Source organism: Aplidium turbinatum, chromosome 6 (genome assembly GCF_918807975.1).
Source record: "Aplidium turbinatum chromosome 6, kaAplTurb1.1, whole genome shotgun sequence".
Taxonomy (NCBI): Eukaryota; Metazoa; Chordata; class Ascidiacea; order Aplousobranchia; family Polyclinidae; genus Aplidium; species Aplidium turbinatum.
The window spans coordinates 9,427,632-9,451,295 of record NC_137477.1 but is presented as its reverse complement, the minus strand read 5'-3'; the positions used below and the strand labels follow the sequence as shown (position 1 = coordinate 9,451,295).

General features: G+C 38.2%; 1 protein-coding gene across 1 annotated transcript in view; it reads left to right on the top strand.

Annotated features, from left to right (window-relative positions):
* The window catches only part of LOC145771901 (Na(+)/H(+) exchange regulatory cofactor NHE-RF2-like), a 29,821-nt gene extending 8,618 nt beyond the window's left edge, over positions 1–21,203 (top strand). The window contains exons 2-5 of the mRNA XM_082583657.1: positions 3,021–3,206; positions 5,097–5,270; positions 11,416–11,593; positions 17,433–21,203. Coding sequence (XP_082439783.1) covers positions 3,021–3,206; positions 5,097–5,270; positions 11,416–11,593; positions 17,433–17,647 — 753 coding nt within the window. The 3' untranslated portion in view covers positions 17,648–21,203. The remainder of the gene's footprint in view (positions 1–3,020; positions 3,207–5,096; positions 5,271–11,415; positions 11,594–17,432) is intronic.
* Positions 21,204–23,664: the final 2,461 nt, after the last annotated feature.

Below are 23,664 nucleotides of genomic sequence, written 5' to 3'. Positions count from 1 at the left end.
TTTCTACAGTTCACAAGAGCATTGTCAGCGCATAAAATAGCTTGCGTGATGCTCTGGGCTACCGCCGTGTGACACGCGATGAAGAAGCGCATAAAATTTCGTTTGATTAAACATTACTTAAAGCATACGGCAATTGCCGCCGCAATCCAAGGTTTGTTGATTTGGCGACTGCAATGTTTTTGCCGTCGTAGATGGAAGCTAATTTCGAGGGCTGTATACATGTCCGGTAGGTACATAACTTAGCGCTTGATACTCCTTTGCAATCACTCAACCAGCGTGCGATTAAAAACTTAAGTAAGTGTCTCTGATACCACACAACTTGTGCGGTAACTCGCGGCCAAACGCTTAAAATCTGACTCTTGTGACGTCATATTACTATTCGACAAACAAACGCAGAATTTTTGGTCGTTCGACAAGAAAGAAAAAATCGCAGCCCTGCATTGGTTGCTGTAATGGAAAAATCATTCTTAACACTAATCACAAAAAAACACCAAACAAAAAAGAAACAACCAAATGCAATAGCCTATTGTTTTGTGTTCAATTCAATAATCAAAGTTAAACAGTTTCAAATTGTAGTTCAAAAAACGTAGCTTCTCAGCGGGTCTGCTACTATTCGGTGAGTCCGATTCGGTGAGTCCGATTCGGTGAGTTCCTAACCTCTAACCCTTAACCCTAACCCCAAACCCTAAAACGGCAATGATAATTAGGCTACGGTACCCGATAATTTAAAAAAAAATTTAAAAAAATCCCCCTTTAAGGGATCGGACTCACCGAATCGGACTCACCGAAACGGGCCATTCCGCTTCTCAGCATTCATGCCAAGAGAACATCTTTTGTCATCATAAGTCAGTCCAACAGCACAGGAGTTACTGCCAGGATTTGCACAAAGACCGGTGTCACCGCCACTAGCCCGATAAACAGAAGCACAACCAGGCAGCACCAATTAAATAGGCAGCTAGGAGAGTGCCCTTCCACGACCCACGTGCACAAAACAAGACATTCACAAGCATACCCACGCACTGCGTGCAAAAATGGATTGTGTGCGGCCGCTTGCACTTGCAAGTAATTAAAACGAGAGAGTTTAAATACGCGTTTAAGCAACTTGTATTTCTTCTAAAGGCATGTATGACTGGTTTTGGGTATGCTTTTGCTGGCCGATGTTTATCGGCGAAAAATAGCCGATACAATATATCGGTTACTCCTGATATCGGCCGATAAATATCGGCTGACCGATATATCGGTCAAGCTCTATCTGAAACAGTGACAATTAATGTCCTTTTAAGAGATTTCTTGTGTGAAACACCTTGGCGCCATTAGACATTATTCATCTTGGTTTTGATCAACTTCCATTATTCTGATATGTCCTAAAATGCTCATTTCAAGTTGACAACGAGTGATGTTTGGTCTTATCCGATTAATCGAATGTAGGTGCAAGCAACATGTAAAAAAAGATCTTTACCTAGTAAAATAGAATAGCCTATTAACATTATATTGATTAGGCCACCGAGTTTATAAACTTGGACGAGACCATGTTAGAAGTGTTTGCCTTCAATGCTATCAACAACCAAAGTAACAGAAAAATTAATATGTAACATACCACCTGCAAGCCTTAAAGCAGCCGGCGGCCATGGCCGCTAAGTAGTGCTTGAATGACTGCCGGTGCTACCTCCTCCGTCGGCCAAGTTTGGCCGCCGGTTTCTTCTAGCCAATTATTTAATTTCGCAATAGTATGATCGTGGATTAAATGTCGAAAATATGTAGTATCAAAGAGTGACGCAGAATTAAGTCAGCGCATTATAGTCACTACTGTTGTATTGAATATATCCAGCTGCGATCACCAGCGCTGTAAGTCTTGTTTGCAATCCCGATGTTTATTTTAAGGAAGTGTTAATCCGAAGTGCTAATTTACATCGGCTGGCAATATTGTCGTTTTTATATCGATTCAATGTTGTCGGACATTGAATCGTTGTTAAAAAGGAGAACTAGGTTAGTTGACATCAGTGGGTAAAACACGTGTCTTCATAGTTGAGAACGCTGTGGGTTAGTGACTTCACACCCTCAATGGTGACATCATAACGGAATAAATGGTCAGGTTTTATGAAAGGCGGTATGCAGTTGAAACAATTTACTGAGCTGCGAGCAGTTAAAACAATTTAGGGTCATTAGATGGTCCCGCAGTACCGGATTACAATCCCGATAAAGCATTTAATGCGTGGTACAACGATTCTATTGCAGGACGTCGCCCAGACTTCAACAACGCTAAGTGATCATTTTAACATTGTTGCAAGTTTATTGCTATTTACTTGTGCTATAGTTATTGTATTTTGGCCTCCAAGCACGCAGATTTGGCCGCCGAGAAGGAGCTCTCGGCAGGCCACGATGGCTGCCGGAAAAAAACACGAGTTTTAAGGCCTGCACCTGCAATGCATGAAGTTTGACTGTAGTATCATTTTAAAAAACAAAGTGTCACAAATTAGTCTGGCAGAAACCACCATTTGTAGTCATCATTTTACATAGTTGCCTGGTACAATGCGATACCATTGTACCGTATCACATATTTGAAGTTGAATACTCTTGTCTGATGCCACAAGACATCATGCCAAAATACTGATGAAAGTGGTTGTTGTAAGAAACCACAAAGACTGCTCTCCATTCAGCGGCATCTAATGGATGGAATAATTTCCCGGCAACAAGACTTCAACCATCGGAAACTTCACTCTGTCAATCTCGGTCACCGAGCCTGCGTCAGTGGTTCAAAGCCTCTACAAGTAAGCGAAACTGCCAGGATTAAACTCTGCAAGAAGCTTTCGCGGTCCGAGGATAAAGATTCAATCAATCACAAGAGACAGAGTTTTTTTTACCGATTCTTACCGTTCCGATTTTTCTACACAAAGGTGCTTTAATGTGTACAAAATTTTACCTCACTCATGACCTGGTGTGGATAATATATGTGCATTGTGCAAGGCATGAAAACGACACAATAATCAGCTTGTTTCTTTTACTGGTACTCTTCATTATAGGTCGTCGCTCGCATCAAAGAAAAAAGCGGAGAAACCGACCTACTGGTTGTGGATGAGGTAACTGATAATTTCTTCAGAGAAAACAACGTTACTATCACTGAAGACTTGCTTGTTAACGGCATTGCTGCTCCAGCGCCTGAAGACGATCCACCAAGCCAAGATGAGTCATCAAGTCAAACAGCAGAAGTAAGTAAATTACGAAACTTTCTTCAATCGGGGTCGCTTGTGAATCTCACAGTAATTAGACAGTGAATAGACACTGACAGTCTGACATTTATGTTTTTTTTTGCTTTTCCATTCATTTATTTTTATTGACTCTTTCACCATTCGATTTGTCAAAAATATGGAAATATATGCAGTATATAGGCTTCATGAATGTATGAAGACCACATTAAGATTTTGCAAAATCTCGGTAGTCTAATTTATATGATTTTTTAATAACCTGGTTATAGGTTATCGTTAGTTTTATTGTTTAAGTTGCATTGTTAACAGGCCAAACTACAACAAGTCTACGGACATCGTTCGAAATTGCGTTTTTATCGTGGTTTCAAACAAAATTAAAAATATATTCTGTATATTTGGTTGTTTGGTCTGAGGCCATGTAATATCCAACTTAATATACGCAGACGATATGGCCATTTTGAATAATCCTAAACTGAAAATGCAGGAATACCTAGATGCTCTGTCAAAAAATGCTGCTAAATTCGGCCTCCAAATAAATGTGTCCAAAACCAAATGCATGACAACCGACAAAACTAACAACACACTCAATCTCACTCTCTACGGAAAACAAATAGAACAAGTACCAGAATTCATATACCTTGGCCACTGACTATCCGCGACCAATGATGGAAAGACTGCAGTGCAACACCGAATTGGCTTAGGCTGGGCAGCATTTGAACAGAACAAAAAGATTCTAACATCCAATAGACTCCCAATCAAACTGAAAGCAAAAATTTTCAACACCTACGTTTTACCAGTCGTGCTGTACAGTCTAGAATGCGTAAATTGGACATCATCAACAATGAAAAAACTCACTACCTTCCAAAATCACATCATGAGAAGCATGACCAACAAAAGGTTACTTGATCACACGAAAATAAAGATCTTTTAACTATGACAAAACTACATCCAATTGCAGCAATAATAAAATCAAAAGTTTTAAAACTGTTCGACCACACTAAAAGATCACAACTCGGAATCAGCAAAGTTTGCACAGAAGGCAAAGTAGAAGGAAAAAGAAAACGTGGCAGACAACCAAAACGATGGCAAGACAACATTCAATCATGGACCGGACTCAACCTGACGACACTGAGCGAGTTGGCTCAAAATCGCCACTCTTGGAAGCAAATAAGCCATGTTGATGCGCAATCTGCCGCAGGCGGAGATGACGACTGATGATGATGATATTTGGTTGAACGTTGGTGAAGGTAGCAGGCATTGCGTGGGGCCTTTGGGCATGCAATGCAAGCCGTGACTGTTTTTGCACACCCAGCGACTTTGTACTAATGTTAAATATGTTCGACTAAACTTTTTGAGATTATTTTTCTGCATAAATATCGACATAAACTTCAGTTGTGCTATGACTAATTCATTACATTTATTTGTAGCTTTAAAATTTTTCTTAAAATAATGTCTGCAATCAGATATCATGTTTATGTTCTTCGCCATAGTCACTCTGAGCTTGTTTACCAAAGTATATTGTATGTATATGGTCACTTCTTTTACTCCGGGATTTGCGCCAAGGCACGTCTACAAAAATCAAAACTTGGCTCTTGCGCAAAAGAAGATATTTTTAGTTGCATGTAATAAAGTTGGTTATCAGGAATGATGTCATGCATCTAATTATACTTCGTTATTCACAATTGCTTTCACAACCCCTTGTACGTATGCGGTATAGAACACAATTAACAGCGCCTCTTTCAGTGCTGCGCATACTGCTTCTCAATTATGTCTATTTTTTAACGTCTCTTCGGTAATGTAATGATCGTTTGCAATTGTCCCAAGTGCTTTCCCAATAACAACCTTTTTGTTGGAAACAAATTTTCACTTCACTTTTAATTTATATTTTCTCAGTCGGAGCCCTCCAATGAATTGAGGCCACGTTTGTGCCATTTGGTTCGTGGGACCGAAGGATACGGTTTCAATCTTCACAGTGAGAAAGGAAAGGTGGGAAGGTTTGTTCGTTCCGTTGATGATAATGGAGCATCAGCCAGAGCAGGCGTGAAGGCTGGAGATCGAATCATTGAGGTATATACATGAACTTGTTAGCAATGGTCTTTAACGTTAGTAGTCTTTGCAGTAAATTCATTCGGGAATCACTGTTGTGCTGTAGACACCAGGCAGAAAAATATGACACTAAATGAGTGGTATTCACATCATATCGTAGCTACCAATTTCAATTACATACGCATATTTTAGACCACATCTCTTTTTTCTTCTAAAGGGTGGGTTTTTTATGCACAGCTTTGTTTGGTTGTTCTATGAAAGTTAGCGTCGTTTGCAGGAGGTTCTATGGAAGTTTTCTCCCAAATTACGTTATATACTTTTGTTGGAAACTAGGTTGTGTTTAAAAACATTTTTCATCCTTTCTTAATCTCAGCATGGTCTATGTGGCTTTAAGAATTAATATCTCTTGGAGCCACAATGAAGTCAAAGCTATCAATATCACAAACCTTTATTTCGCCTTATTTATGATGATTGTAAAAATCTTAATTGAAATCACAAAGTTTGAAAGTCTGTAATTCTAATAATAATACTGAATGCTTGTGAACGTAAGTGCGATGCCTCGATATGTTAAAGCTTTCTGTGGTGCCGATTTTTATTATATAAATGCTGTATTATACATTGAAAAAGTCATGATGGCGTATGAGCGATCTTTCCAGGCTAGATTGGAGGGCAGGAAATCTTCAGCCACTCAGCAGTCTCGTCGTCCAGGATTCTCAGACCATGCGCACCGTGTGGATTGTCATGTCATGTTCATGTCATGTTATAAATGATCGACAACTTGTTGTGTCAACCGCCTCTCGATTTGCGTTGCTGTGTTTGAGAACATGTTTGGCAAGTTTTCGCTGAGATGACTAACTATTATGCAACCGTCACGATTTAGCTTTTTCTACGTTCCATACTGTCACTTTTTATCCACCGCGCTTTCTGTTTAACGTCTGCAGTCTTTAAAGCAATGTAAAAAACAACCAATTTACTGGTCGGCTTGCTTATGCAGCATGCAATGCAGTTAGGAATGGCGAGATAGGAAAACTCAACTCTTGCTCAATATGGACTTGGAACGTTATGTAATCACATTGCTTTGGCGCTTTACAACAGACGTATTTTTACGCTGTAGCGACATACAGAATTTGATGCACGAATTAAAGACCGTACTTCACGGACTGTTTGCTTATAAATCTAAGGCCACATCGTAGATTTGTTAATGATTAAATTTCATGAAGTATGGCATACCGATACCCTTGTGTTTACACAAGATGTATTATACAAACACCTATTGGCCCTGAACACAAACAGATGCCTTTTGAACAGCTTTTACACATAGGTGAGGCCTTTTCTATTGAATTCTTCTGGTCTTTTCTCGTAACCACCAAAAAGACTTTTATCAGCTATGCACAAACGTCATGCGCCCATCACTAGCCTGCTCACAAGGTAGCATACGACTCTTTTACGAAAATTCATAACACGTCTGCAGATGTTGAGTTTATGTAAAAAGGGTTGATCTGCTGTCTGGTTCGTACAGGGTGAAACTGTGCCTTAGATTTTCGAGGAAAATTACTATGTACACAAGTTGTGCAATCTGCTTTAAACTGCGTTTCGCTGGGTGCGGTTTAATTTGTTTAAAAACCTATTATTTTAAGAGAGTAGTACAACATCCATACTTTTAGATCAAAATTTTTGTTTTTGGAAAAGCATTAGAATGCTCATCTTCTAGTTCAAACTCAATCTTTTTCATCAAGTTTTCGATGAGTATGCTAATGACCCAATAATTTGCTTCGTCAGTCAAAAGGCAACGTCGCAACATCCGTTTACCATAAAGTAACGCAGAAGATAAGTCGATCGCTTTCCAATGGTACGATCCTGGTTCGATCCCGGCTTAAGCTGGTTGTTGAAAAATACCGCTCACTTCGATCCAGGGTAAAATAATTTGGGTGGGCGTATTTGGAAAAGCGGCCAGGAGAAAGGAACTGGCCATCCTATTTTCGTTTGCCTTGGTATTAAGAAAACCTTATCTCCGTATGCCTGGATCAAGTATGGAAACCACCTTTATGGTGATGACGCTGGATTCATATTTATTCATTCAAATAGCCTTGCATTCTTTTGATGTGCAATTATTTTCTGCATTTTTTGCCTCCTTCAAAATAAATCAGATGATCTCACTGGTTTCAAGTACTATATTATGCACTACATAATATATTGGATGATTAATAGCAATGTTATAGCTTAAGAGGTGAATCATACCAACCATTCATACATTTGGTTACATAGACTTTTTTTTATTTTGCATTTATGTGACATATTTAAAACAACACTATCAAACTATGATTATCACGATTGCGTCGCATCTAGCGTAACTTTTTTTTGCTTGTTGATTGTTCACATAAAGCCTAGTGTCGATCACTATATTCTCAACCTGTACACTGAAAAACAGGTGTATCATGTTTGCGTCACCTAGCAGTGCACGCAATGTGTTGATTAACGTCGCTTGTAAACTGACGTACGTATGTGACTATACGTCATACGTGTGTTTTTCATTGTATAGTTTTAAAACTTTAAGTTAACCAGTAGGGATTTTCTTCTATTGGATCTTAATGTTCGGTTTTCATTACGCTTCTTTGTTTATTTACATTTCTATGTAATTTTCAACAAAATAAATCAATTAGCCAACCAAGAATACTTTGGAACACTACACGACATAGGGAACACTGGAATAATTTAGAAACTGAGCATCTGGCTGATCAAAGGCTGTATCGGCTTTGATGATACCATCATAGTAGGAGACTAGTAGTAGAAAAAATATGTCATAAAATTTAAAGCTTTGCAGGAGTGGTTGAAGTGCCTTGTTCATTAAAAAGCTGATGTTTTAAGCCTGATGGTAATCTAGAATTTATAGGTATGACCAAGTTTATATGCTTTTGCAATTTCACAGCTATGTGCTAAGACCCCTCCGGCTATCATATTTCATACGGTGAATTTCAGACTGTTCTCGTAAATCAGCGCTTCTTGCGTACGAGGTGGCAGTAGCAGTCGCGTTATTCCTTCAAAGCCGCTGCAGCCATTGCACTGTGTTGCTGTCAAGCGCTGTGAGATTAGCATGTTTATCTCAAGGTCAACAGACAGTGCAGTGACGGATGATGTGCTGTGTGCGGCCTGTTAGTCTGGTTCATGTACACAGGATGGTGATTCATCAAGACCCAAGAAACATATCAGTCGTAAGAAACGGCCTATCGCTGATGCAATTTTGCTGTTGGAAAAAGCCTAGAAGTAACATTAACTTCACATCTTCCGGTATTGCTCTAATACTTTGAGCCCTTTGCTTCATAGCAGCTGAAACTAAACATTTTTAGCCGAATTGTCTACCCACACAAAGCAAACTTCACCACCAGAAAGAAAAGTTCGTATCATGATTAGTTTGTTTGCCTCGTCGAATACAGATTGCCGATTTATATCTTTTTAGACAGCAAAAGCTGTCATTTTTACATTGATTCAACGTCTGCGACAAAGTTGTTCCTGACCTGCTTCCAAGTACTAGCGTCACACGTATTTGGGTGTGTAGTCTCGTGAGTGCCAATTCCGTTTTGTCAGTTTTCCAACAGATGAAAAATCGATCTTACCGTCATGTGTGATTTAAGGTTTTAAACCAAAACATGACATCAACGCAATGCTAGATAAACAGTTTGCGCACTCTTATTCGATGACACAATTTTTTTATTTTTTTATTTTATGAATCGTTTTCGCTTGTTTGTTAACGATTGCCTGTGTTTGATGTTTTGTCGTAGTTAGCAAAATGATGGATTTTGCTGTCTGGGTTAAGTGCTACACAAAAAGCCCAAACCTTTATTTTTAATACATTGCACATCGTGCAAAAATAATGAGAAAGGCAATTTAACGCAAGAGAATAACTGCCTGATGCTAGAAAGAAGCCCAATTACGGATCCATAGGATGCACTGCCAGACTGCCTGATAATAATTATATATTCAAGAAAAATGTACGACTAGTCCAAATTATATCAAGTTATCATGTTGTGTATCGCGATTTCAAGTATTAAATTCTCTTTAGCGCAACTTTATAACAGGCATAGTAAAATCTTCAGTTTCAAGGATGCAGCAGTTAAGTTTAGAAAGAAGCCAACAATAGTGTTTTTCGGTTGCTAAGAAACAATTAAATTTAGTCTGGGAGCAGCAGTTAGAATAATGGCGTTTGTCACTCCGTTTTACTAATGTATTACTTAATTCCCTTCATAATGTACAATTTGTAACTACTGCTCGCAGACTAAATTTATTTGGACTCGTCGTTTATTTAAATTTATTTTAATTTGGAATTTTCGTACATTTTTCTTGAATAACTTATTACATTGCATATCAGTTCGCTTTTTGAAATGAGGAAGAAGGAACGCATTGAAAGTTTATCCCAGCTAGCTAAAAGTGCCCTTTTGCCAGTGTGCTTTGTGACACGCGAGGGTGTTCAATCTCTTGCTGTGAAACTTTGGCAAGAGCACAATTGAAATGCATAGAACCATGCCGGCACTCGGTAGCCGAGATTGAACACCCTCGCGTGTCACAAAGTACATCGGAAAGTCTGCAGACGTTAAATCAATGTGGAAATTCACTAGTTTTGCGAGCTTCCGACACCTTAACTACCTAAATTAACTTCTAATGTACAGACCGATGTTGTTTTTGCCTCATATAGCTACAAAGGCAATTGTGTCAAGGATGCTTGCAGAATAAAGTTTACATAAGCCAACAGCATAAGCTCACTGCATGTTTGTTTAACCATCACATTATATGCACATTGCACTGCGAAAAACATTCAAAACCATGTTTCAGAATGGTGAATTGTCTTTTGGCGTTCTTCCATAGAGCCCTTTGCCAACTAGCTACAGTAATCATTTTGCACCATTTCAACGTCGCTAGACGTTATTACAAGCTACGGTTTTTGCTGGTTGTTTCTCCCGTTTGCATTCACCGAAGAATGAATTACTGTTTTTATCTTTTCACATATGATGCCGTCTTTTCTATACACGACGTCATCATCATTCAAATGTAACGGCTTTTAGATGATCCATTGTGTTCATTGTTTTGTGATATGACGCGATTGAGCAAGTTGCCCAGACAACAAAATCCATCTTTTTATTATTATTATCACTGCAAAATGGCGGATTTTGCTGTCTGGGGTACATAGTCAAGTCCTAAGCTTACATAGTTATTGGATGCGTTGGAAATTACTTTGTTTCGTTTCTATGCAAAACGATTTGTATTACAAGGCTTCTTTAAGATGTGACGCTTAAGTATGCAAGAGTATGTGCAATGTACTCGAGCCAAAACGTGACGTGCGTTATTCCTGTTCGGATTTGACTGTTGGCAGTTTTTTGTTGGTCTTGGCTCAATAATCGAATTAAATGTCATTTTTGTTACATGCATGCTTCAACCAGAGCCAGGCTGTTACTTTTTCAAGTAGCAATTGATGTAGTTTTGAATAGGGTTGAATGAAAGTATTTTCAATCGGTATGGCATACAAAAAAAAGTTATTCTAGTATATATCACAAGTAGTCGTAAGTTCAAATGAATAATTAATTAACGAAACATTCTTTTCTCTAACTGTCCCCCCACTTTAGAGTATTATTCTGACGTCACATGTTTCGCCGCATTCTTCAAGCCTTTTATCTTGAAACTATCATTTACGTAGTTCCACCATCTTCTTTTGACAAAAAAATAATATTAAAACCTTTGTATACCGTACTGTATTCTTTCAATATATTTGTTTTAAGCCTCACGTATTCTTTCGCTGGGTCTTTTCTATCATACTCTTTTTTGTCTTTCATTTTTGCTATTATTTAACTGTCTTTTTGTTTGCAATATTTACTTTCTTTGCTTAAATTCAAAGCAAAATTGTTGTAAAAATATTGACTTCTGGCGTTGTTTTGTAAGAAATTGACGCTGTTAACCAACTGTGTGAAAAGTCGCTTTACAACGCTTGCGTTAAAAGCTTTACAACGCTTTTCACACACATACATGCATACCATGGCAGTTGGCAACCTTGTATACATATAAGTAAACCAAATCACTATTATCACAGTAACCTTAACTGTCCGCATCATCCTTTGTGAGATCATCAGAAGGTTCTTATTTGAATAGAATATGTATAAACTGTTGTCTTAAATCATTGTAGGTAAATGGGAAGAATATGGAATACGACAAACATGCGGATCTTGTGGCTGCCATCAAGGCATCCGGTGAGGAAGTGGATCTTCTTGTTGTGGATGAAGAGACGGATACTTTCTTCAAATCTTGTCAGGTTACTCCAACATCTGACCACGTCGATGGACCTTTACCACAACCAGTGGAAGGTACAGACAAATGTGTTTGGAGGATTTTCGTTTTCTCTTGGTTGTTTTAGTCATCTTTTTGAACGAAACCCTTGTAAAAGATTTTGATTTAGATGCAACACAAAGTGATTTCAACCCCTAATTATAATTCATCTATCATCTTTACCAAATTTGAATCAATATGACACAACGGATGACCATTTTATTTTTGTTTGGATGCGAAACGTACATGAAACAAAAACGTACATACAGTATGCAATGCATCCAATGAGAGAGTGCGAAAGACCGTAGCCCTGAAGGCGTAGGAGGTCGTTGAGTCTGCACTCTCTGATGCATCGATGTTGCATCGTCATCTCTGCAACGATATTGCAACTCGTGTCTTTCGAGTTTCACCGGAAACAAAATCATGCAAAAATGCTGCTCTGACGTTGAACTCATTTGAATATAGCTAAATAAGATTGTATATGTCTTTGGAACTTATGCCCTTTGGTAAAGACTTTGCAATAAGTTAATGGCTAACACTTGTTTCCCATTGTCCTAAACTTACAGTCGTTAGCACGAAAAACCAAAGCATGCGTTTATTAACTCAGGGATTTTCAACGAGTTGGTAGCCTACACGGGACATCGCGCCAACCAACAAATGAACCGTATTCAGACGTTAAACATGTAAAAAAATGGCTGATTTGCTGGCTGGGTTTGTACAACACGCATTGGGTGCTGAAGCCACAAAATATTTCTTTTTGGCCATACGCACAATTTGCGCATAATCACCAGAAGAATAGTTTTCCACTCGGCGTGAAATGTACGTAGATTGATTTTTGGCCATCTATGTGGGTTAACTGTATACTATTACTAGGGGTGGGCAAATTCAGGTCGATTTTTCAGGACCCATTTTTTCTAATGCCATTTGGGCTGGTAAATATGAATCCGTTGATTTTTTTGCTCTATGACGTCATAATAGGTTGGTTCCGTGGCCATTTTCAAAATGGCAGCCAAAAATGGCTATTTTGCTCTCAGGACATACGAGTGAGACGAATATACCTGTGCAATATGTCTAAACATATGTTTTGAGGGTCAAAGATTACAATAAAAGTACTTTTAGCTACCTGGCATGACACCTTCTTGTATTTTTCTGCAGAAAAGATCATTTTTAGGTTATTATTTGTGTATTTATTACGCCAATGATCGTTTGAGCTTCTTGTTATATGCAACCATGTTACCAGGAAGATTGAGATGGCACTTTCAAACTGCATGGAAGTTCACGGATATTCGTTTTTGTACTTTTAGTTCGTGGCTGTTGTCAACTTTCGCGAACTTCGTTCACTGAACTTCACACATGAAGCGAAAATGGCCCGCGAACTTCCGTCAGCTCAAGAAAACTTACATCCCGATTTTTTGTTTTGCTGGGTCCAGGTTCTTAGGCTAGGCTATTGAGAGTTTTGAGGTTAGCGGCTTATCCCGTGGGTGTTGGCTTTTAGTGTTTTGGCAAACTGTTTTGGCCCATACAGAGCTGTGTGTAGTAATACTGTGCCAAAAGATTGGCACAGATCAAAAAAGAGGAAGGAAAATAGATAAATTTCGCTGAAAAGAAAGCATCTTGCGATTGAGGAAAGGAAGAGAGAACAGCGAGAACTGGATAATCTAGAGAGCATAGAAGCAATGAATTTTGCAGTCGACACAGACAAGGATGTCAGCTACGAGGCTTCTGAACCATCGACATCCCAAATAACATTTCCCAACAGAAAGCTTCGTTCGTCAAAAGAGTCAGCTGAGAAACAAACCGTAACATCAGAAGAAATAAAGTTCCCGTCAGTGAAGGTGAGGACTGGACGAAAATCTTTCAATGAGACAGTCATACGTTGCTTGGTCCAGTGTTTCTCAGAAACGGCCGCATCGCCCAATGAAATATGCAAACTAATCGTCAACGTAGCTAATATGATATTTGGTCAACAATGGCGAACCGAGAACGAGGAAAACTGCAATGCCGGGAACAAATATGATGGTGGAATGAATAGCGATGACGATAATGATGATGAACCTGACCAAACAGTACGTGATCTGACTTACGTACTCCCAAGTCGACGTACGATATCGCGTTATCTGGAAGATGCATCGTATTTAAATCTCGAGTACGTCGCGCGACAGCTGCTGCATAAAGATGATAAAGTTATCATTACAGGCCTCGATGACACACAGAAAGCTGCCAGTCACCGTCATTACGATGTTAAAACAGATCACATTAGAATCGTTGGAAATGCTGGTGATAAAAGGTCATTTACTACTGGTTACGTGGAAAATTTGAGTCATTCCGGTGAAGACGGAGCGAAAGCGTACAGTTTCAAATTGAAAACCTTAGCTGTCCTCGCGAACTGCACTGTGGAGGATATCAAGAGTCAAATTGACTTTTGGATGTCTGACCGCGCGGCTGATTGTAATGTTTTACTGGACAAACTGGACATAGACACCAACAAGCGATTAAAATGTTGTGCTCACATAATACTGTGTGTTGACCACGGCATAGATAAAGTGTACAAAAATGCTGAGCAGAAAATTGGATTGCAAAATCTCTTACCACTAACTGTTGGTAAGAAAGTCTTCGGCTCCCATGGCATATCAGTTCATACCTTAGGACTCATAGCACTCGCTAAGTTGTTTTCGCCAAGTCATGCGTCTCACAGTGTTTCGCTTTACAATGACTATACACAGTGGATGGAAGATAATAATATTGATCACTGAGGATTCAGAGGATTGTATCTAACCGATTTGGGCGTATTGCAAACTTAGCGCGGTTGTATTTGCAACATCGTGTGCACATAGATGCGTTCTTTAACCAAGTGGTAGACATCAACAGCAATAAGTTGGTGCTTGCAGTTGCCGCATACGTTCAGAATGAATGGTTCACTCGATGCTCAGAAATCTACACCAAAATGGGAAATGTAATCATATTCCCTCTGATGCAATTTTTGGGCATTGATGAGACTGACAACAAGGTGCGGCATGACGACAGAAATTGGAATGGAGTGAAGGTTTTTTGTTTATCAAAAATTGAATGTGATGAAAGAAGTGATGGAGGCCAAGCTAGAAGGCGAACCAAGTGGTCTGGATAAGTTGGAAGCTGCAGTGATGGGGGAAGTTATCGATTCTGTGGAGAGGCAACTTTCGGCAGTCGAATTCCTGTGGCAAGATGTAAACGTGGGCGTAAATAGAGAAGCACTGAAGCAGGCACCACTGACAAATTTGGGCTGCGAGTCACAGTTTGCAAAATTTGACAATCGTATAAGAGTTACAGGTGGGAGTACGTCTATTACTACACAATCGCGGAAAAATGTGGTTTTCACAAATGGCTTACTGGTGGACTCCAGCTTTGAACAAAAATCTGTATTGGAAAAGAAAGCACGCTGGAAATGGGCAAGATGCTCAGAAGAAGTCAACAGCGTGAAAAAACTGGAATCGGACTTTCTGGCTACTGTCGAGGCAACAAAAAAACTTTCACTGATTAAAAAAGCAGATCTAAAGAACAAGAAGACACAGAAGACCTTACGTCAGATCGACTTGTGCAAGTTGCATGGCGGTCCAGTTACAAGTACATCGCTTGATTTATTGGAATGTTTGAGTGGAAAACAACTTTTAGCCGAAGTTAGCCATCTTCGACTAACTCTAGCACCCGAAATTCGACAAATGAGACGAGTTAAGGCGACTGACGGACGATGCCGGGTTGAAAAATTTGGTGCAGAGGAACTGAAGTCCTCCATTAGAAATGTACTAAAGCCAGTATCCAACATTACGACGACTGTGGACTCTCTTTTGAGCAGAATTATGTGAACTGGCATGTGTAATTATGCGGGAATGATTGTCAATGAAATATTCGTATGATTATTTTCTGTTAGATGGTGAAACACACTGAAAAATTTTAATTTTTCATGTAAAAAGCGTTTTTTTTTCGTACTTTCAGATGATATCGCCACAGCAATGCAGTGAATCGCAAAACTGAGTTATTTTTAGAATCTACGCCCCAAACAACCTATATTTAGACATATTACATGACCCATATGATCAAATCTTCATCTGATTGATGAAAAATATCAATTTTTCAGCGGCCATTTTGAAAATGGCCGCTGAACCAACCTAAAATGACGTCATAGACAAAAGAACTCATCGGATTCTTATTCAGAGAGAAAAATGGCCATGAAAAAATTGGGTCCTGGAAATACTATTATCAAAATGCCTTTATTTGCCCACCCCTACTATTACTAGCGTAATCATGGCTTGGGTAAGTACTGGTGAAAGTAGTGTGTGTGTGTTGTTTCAACTGACACCCACTTAAGAATGACATTTGGACTTCGCTATTTTAGGAATGTGAACATCAACTTTTTGTTAACCAGCAAAAGCAACGTTTTTTCAGGTTGAAGTGATGTAAAAAATATATTTACTGACTGGGTATGAAAATTAGTCTGTACTTGGTCATGCGTTTCATGCAGGCTTGTCATGGTTGCATGCTGGCGATGGATATTTGACATTGTAGACTGTTTTTTTTTTTTTTTGTCGCACGCCGTGTCTATGTAATGTGTTTTCAAAAATAACAAACAGCAAATACCTGTTTCGAATACAGGATCCTTTAAAATTGTGTGAAGTTTTGAATCAGTTCAAGTGCTTGGCTCCATCAGTGTAGAAATATTTCAAGTGGTAAACTATCAAGATGGAGTTGCGAATGCCTTTCGTAGCAATGCCACTCTTGTCCCGAAATTGCTCTTTTGTTGTTATTTTAACATTTAACAACGTAAAAAAGACGTAAAACCATGTGGAGATAGCTGCAGTGAAGAAAGTCGACGGCAAGAACCATCTCGGCCTTAATAAAAGTTTTGAGTTGGAGATTTAATTTATTCAGCTTTACAATACACGCTTTGTTGGCAAAACTTTCAGAGCATGTTTCCAATTAATAATAATCTTCATAGACTCTTTAACCTCAGACAGAAATTCGATTCTTTTTCATTGATTGAACGTCAGCTGACGTAACGAATGATATCAGCTCGGTTGCAACTGAACTGCACCTCCTCTACTTTGTCTGTGCTCTTACGTTTGCATTTAATGAATCAAACAACAATAATATTTCTAACGTAAGCTGGCTCATCGCATCATCGTTCGTTTGTGTTACTTGAAACTATGGTGATCTTTATATACTGGCCATAACAACGTGCAGCTTGAAATTTGACTGAAGATCGACCTGTTTGCAGGCAAAACCGCTAGTATAAGTTGATAGTTTGAGTAGCACTGTAGTCACGGCCTACTAGAGAACATATCTGCTGTATCGTAGACCACGCTGTAGTTAATAAATATACAGTAGTCTTTGTGAATATTTTAAGCGATTTTGAGTTGTTTTTGTGCTATTGTTACCATACAAACGGACTAGATTTTGGCACTTGTGCTGACAGTCTGAAAACCGTCTGGCAACACTGATAATTGGGAAAAATTTGTCATTTTTTTAACGCAAAATTAGGAGTTTTGTAGGGATTTTAGATTCAGTTATCACACTATGACAATTTGGATTCTCAAAGCTATCATTTCAAAGGGATGTAAAGTAAATTTAGCTTAGATTTCAAAATCAAAATTATATCGGCCTTCAGTCAGGCCTCCAGTTCGCACGTTGTCAAGGCCTGTGCATATAAATCGCTATGCTTAAAATCTTGTAAATTTTCAAAGAATAATTTACATTTTAGTTTATATATTTTTGATGCATTGTCAATAGATCTATTTACAAGCAAGATTTCCATTTTTTTTTTTTTTGAAAAATGATGCTCGATAGGTGACTAACGGGCAGGACTTGGTTTGAATTTAAAAAAAGTTACTCTTGATATCATTTCAGCTTCTTCCTTACCCCCAGCTACATCACCACTCCAAGAGGAAAAGCGCCCTTCCGACCCAATGCCTACCCCTGTCGGGAACGATGTCCCCCAAACGAATGGCAACAATTTGCTAAACTTGGACCTCACAGCGCTAAAAGAGCGATCGAAGTCCAAAAAGAAGCAAGCTCCCACCAGTAACTGGAACAACCGACAAGCGATCTTCAATAACCTTTGACCTTCGTACCCTTCTCGTAAACTACGACTTTGTTTAATTGATTTTGATTTGACGGCGTTGATTGGTGCAAAAAAATGCCGGTAATGGTACTATGTTAATGCATGTCTTAATTTTATTGCGTTGTATATCGTGGTAATTTCAAGTACAATTTTTTGTGCATGTGGGCAGTGTAGTGTAAGACCCTTTTAGTCCTCACTGTAGATCCGATTACCTCGATTGCTATTGATGTCAGCCTTACAAATCGAGGTACTTCAATTGTGCCTTAGAAATAATATTCTTATACACCTATTCAACAAATGTTTTACAGCATCCCCTCTTGACAACCGGGTATAGTTGTTTTTTTGAAAATACCCTTTCCATAAACTGTTTTGGTATCCCCCTCTTCAGATTTCAATCTAGTTAGCTCGGTCAAATTCGATTTACTTCCAATAGTTCAACATCGTATCAAGGTACATTGTTTTTTCTTTCATTGTTTCTTTGCCCGCTTTGTGTTAATGTCAACCGAATCTTACTTGATGATAGGGTCAGTATTTGTTCAACCGGTAAAAGTTCGTTTTTGCATTGGTTCGCTACAGTTAGATGCTTAGTTTGTGAAAAGTAAACGGTATCATTTGCTATCGTTTGATAAGCTATTAGTTTGCTATAAGCTCACCGTGGGTACATAAAAAATGTTCGTTGTTTTTTTTTTATGAAACTCGACATTTACTTTTCTGGTTGTGTCAAATTTGCTTCCATTTTTACTTCCGTTTAATAACAGGTAAGCTCCTTCTCTCAAAGCAATATATCACAAATTCATCCTCGTGCCACGTTTTTGATGAGGCCTGGATGCAACTTGGTGGACGATTTTGTTGCCTAAAAATCAGGATATTTTCCATCACTCACAATCTCTACACTACAGAATGGCTACACTCAGGCAACAGAAAAATTGATTCAACCCTTGTGGGTTGGGAAAGTCTCATTCTCATGCGCATGGCAAAACTGCTGCCCATATGCTTTTGAGATATGAACCATTTTTTACAAGGGGAATTTGTTGATCGGCCAATAATGTGTAGTTTGAATGTAAGCCTCTTTGTTGTGATAAGAAAAGCTGGCTTAAGAATGACGTTTCACACCAGAATAACCCTGTGAGTCAATTGCATTCAACTGGTATCTTTACTTCCCATTCAGCAAATCTACAGACGTTAGATCAATGCGAAAAGGCTGATTTGTTGATGGCTAAGGTCTTAAAAGTTCGGTAGTTTTTCTACGTCACAGAACGTAATAGTTACTACTTTAGTGAAACTGTGATCTCCCATGTAGCAATGTCCCAATATTCAAATGCGTGTCCAAATAGACCAATATCGCTATCTGCGTTGTTCCGTTGTAGTTCATTTGTTTTCAGTAGTCTCTAAGAATAATTAGTTCACCGTAGAACCGTGATAGGAATACAACCTTTGTCTTTCATCTTGTCGAAACTACACGCTCATTCCCAGGCAGCAAATAATCGTCTGCAGACGTTGAATCAATGTAAAAACGATTGATTTGCTGTCTGGAAAGCTGCAACTAACTGTATTGCGATCTAACGTGTGGAATTTCGGAAAGTGTCACGAGCTTCAAACCGTCATGATACTTAATCTTTTGTTCAAAAAAATGTCTTGTCGTCATTTGTGACACTCCGGCTGTCATTTTGTGATAGATTGTGTTTGCAAAACTTGAATTGTTACGTCAACTTACGTTGAAATTAAATGTTTGTTTCCCAATGTCAACGTGCGGACTCTTTTAAGCTTGAAAACAGTGATTTTACATTAAATCAATGTATAATGATCAAAAATAATAACTGGGTTACCACGACCATTAATGAGCTGCCAAGTTGTCAAGATTTGAGATCAATACGTTTCAAAATGCAATGCCTGTATAAATTAACGTTAAAGCAATGTCATTTCAACATCCTGATTGATTCCTTTGCTCTGTTATTTCTGTTTTTCTTCGTTTTCAATGCTTTCCACCGTTATTTGGACCAAGTGTATTTCATAAGACCATTTTCAATTCGAAAACCATGCAATATCACCGGAAAAGCGTCAATTTGCATGCGGCGACTATGATAGTACTTCATTGATACGATGCTTTTCTTGGCTGTACTAGGTATACGCAACATCTTTCAACACGTTTTAGAATTACGTTAAATTTTCTTGAAATTTTTTCTTGAAGATCATTTATCTTGGATGTAAAATTTGAATTGTATTTTTAAACTTTATGCGTCAATTTATGATTCTGTTTAATGTTACTTCCAATCGTTGTTTCACTGCGTTTGTATTTCAGCAACTTTCCATCAAACATGATTTGTTTTTACGTGGAAAAGGCAACTTTCCATCCAGAAAATCCGTCTTTTTTACATCTATTCAACGTTTGTTCTGGTTGAATTCAAATGAGAAGGATGGATTTTCTGGCTGGGCAATCCGTATGTTTCAGTATTAATGATTGCTCTAACTACCCTGCATCCAATCGAATATTATCATAAATTTAATTATGTTTATCTCCTGTACATAACTACATATGTAATCATAAATACGCTAATTGATATAACAGCAAGTTTTCAGCCCTGCTATAGTACCGACTTTGTAATCCGGCTTATATGCCTTTATGCTATTTCTTTGTTATTATAAGAGATAGCATTAGCTATCCAACTGGCGGTATTTGAGTGTATTTTCGTGTTTTCTTTTGTATATATCTAATTATCTAATCTATAGATGCATGAATTCAAAAGCTACTTCTATACCAATCCGACGAGGCATGTGAACCAAAGCAGAATTACTGCTTGAGAAAATGCATTTTGCATCGATGTGGCTTTTTTCTTATTACTCGTGTCAATCTCTTCACTGACTACCGTAAAAGAAGCTGATGCAAACGTCATCGCTGTGATGGTAACAACGCATGTAGCGATTGACTCAACTTGTCACAAAGAAAATAGTTTCTAAAGAAAAACAAAGGATTTTTAACAACAACTTGTTTCACGTGAACTACAGTCACATCTCGTCAACTGGAGTTGAACATCGGTTTGAAATTTTTTGTTGGCCTATTGTATTTTGCACGGTCAAAATTTTCTTCTTAAATCGACCGTATTTGACGAAACGAATTTGGTCGCATTAACGAAGTCTGGCAGTAGTTTCAGGAAGTGGTTATTCCGTTTCTGATTGTACAGTGGGTTGTGTCAGTAACTCATAGCAATGATTGAAATATTCGATTTTTCTTGTTGAAAACAGTAATTTGTGTTTTAGTAGCCTACTATTTCTAGTGTAGTAAGCTAGTTCCACACAGCTTCGACACATAGTCCAAACTAATCACAAATGCCTTGTTTTCGTTTTTTCGACATCATTAGATAAAGAAACAACGTAAAATGGACACATTTCTGCCGAAGTTTCAAATGACTAAGTTTAGCTTCTCACTGTAATTTCAAAGCACTGTTGTGTTCAACGTATTGTAATTAATAATTTCTCACATTGTTAGCGAATCATGTAATATAAGCTATACTTTACTACGCATTCAGTACTAAAATATAAGGCTGCTTACTCATCGCAAATTCGGGTGCAAAGTATTTTCATTTCTGGAAAGTTTTCAGGTGTAGACCAAGTTTTTCTACAACTGTGATAGAAACTCAGAATACACTCTAGTTTTTCTGTGGTATAACATATCTATCACCGTCTCATTGTTTAGGCTACAAGGGCACCAGGTTGATTCGACAGTTTTGTTATTGCCGACTAGGTTACCCCTCTCCGAAAAAATAAGTCTATTCCGATTTGTGTAGATTCATTGTGTCGAAAGATATTTGTATGAAAAATAACTACAGGTCTTGATTTTGTGTTGGCTCAGATTGCAGTTAATTTGATAAGAACCAGACTGCGTTTATACTGTAGTTCGAAAATTTTTTCCATAAGAGAGGAAGCAAGCTGGCATTTTATATATGAAATAACAGAAACGCTTTTAGGTGTGGCCGTGTGGGTTGCTGTGTAATGTGTATGCTTGGAAATATTTCCTGCGTTAGTAATAATATTTTTCAGTTATCGCCCTTTCAAATACGTTTCTGAAGTAGGTAGGTCGAAGATAATATTATATTTCAAAATGTTCATCTGCTTTAAAAAAACGCGATATTGAAAAGCGGTTTTCCTCCAAATGATTTCAAGTACCCAACAAGAGGTTGAAGATGTACTTTTGTCCCTTCTTCGTTGCTAACTTTACACGCATCAGTGATTTCCAGAAAGTGATTAGGCTACGTAAGCGTAGTGGAGCATGACTTTACATTGGAAGCAACTTAACTTCAGTAAGATAAAGCAATTGTGAAAAGAAATTAAACTCGGAGGTTAGGCGGGGCGGACAAAATTTGCCAAAATTTTGTCTTTGCAAATATACTTTCAAAAACGCAGCATTACTTATAGTCTCTGAGGTGGTGCATCGTCTAATACAGGGGTCGGGAACCTTTTTAGGTAAGAAAGTTATGAAAATTACATTTTCGAAATGTATTTCCGTAAGAACCATATAATGCAATGTGGGTAGAGAGGTGACTTTTTTAAACCATGAACAGACATAACTCAGCAACAACACTACATTTATAAAAATAATAAGCTAACTTTTCGGCTAGTCTTACAGCCCTTTTCAAGCCTAGGCCTATAAGAAAATATTTTTAAAAGAAATGCTAAAAGAATCATACACTATCACTGCGAAAATATGGTCAAGTCTAAACATTTGAGTAACTTGGTCACAAAAAATGATAGCTGAAAAATTATGCAGCACAACGAACCAAGTACTTTAGAGGTAAAATTAACTAATTGTTCAGAAAAGGACTCAAGCAGATTACGCAAGATGGACAGAAGCACAACTCGAGATAGTGGTACAAACAAACAAAGCAAAAATACGAGAAGCACAAAGACGTGAGATATCAATCAAAAACTGTTAAAAGATAGGTGGCTCCGCCAGCAAATAATTGCCTATTAAGCCCTGGGTTGAAAGATTTGAAGATCAACGCCTCTTGAATCTTGGTGTCGAACTTGGACAAACACTTAGCCTACGAACAATTTCGAAGGACTCCAATCACGGTTTAGCCTATTGTTTAAACACGATTGACAGTTTCTAATATGATCTTTAATTGCACTGTTTTTATAAAACAATTTTCATTATATGTATATTGCAGATGTGTAATTCCTGATGAGGACACACGTACGTGTCAAAAACGTTAGAGTTTATAATTATGTTATATTTGTGTAATGTGTATGTAATACATCATGTTAAACCAGCTAAAGTTACTTTGTTTTATTTCTCTATGGTTTTTATAAAAATTAGATAAATTCAAATGCTCCCCCAGTCCCCCACTCTTGTCACCAAATGTCGCGTGGTCATACCAATGTATGTCGAACTCACATCATTCGAGCAAGTGATCTTGTACACAACGTTTTAACGTAGAACATAGTACCGTAAATACAGTAAGCCATCAAATTGAATCTCTTTTGCATCAAACTTGCACCTTCGAACAAAACTACTTTTAGTAAAAACAGAGAGAGACTACTTTTAGTACTTGATGTAATACGGTATTACAATGAAATCTTGGTCAATGTTCTTTTCAGGCCCGGATTTAGGGGGGGGCAGAGGGGGCAGGTGCCCCGGGCCCCCCGACTTTTGAAGGGCCCCCCATGTGGAAAATATGTGATTTTGTGTTATTTTTTCTTCCTTTCAGCCTTTGAAGTTTCTGCAAAATGCTGTGTAGTGCTGGATTGATGCTACTGTAGACGCAGAGACGGTTTTTCGCGCCTACGGCGCGAAAAATTTTTTTGCAGGGGGCCCCCATCTAAAAGTGCCCCGGGCCCCCCATCAGCTAAATCCGGCCCTGGTTCTTTTAGCACCATCGTAACGTTAATAACTGGGCTTTTTTGTCTAAATATTTTTACAAGTTTCCAAACTGATAAAATGTTGAAAACTCATGGCAAATATTGATTGGTCCAAATAATTAGACATTATTTTCCAAATGATTCTATTAATTAGTAGGATACTGT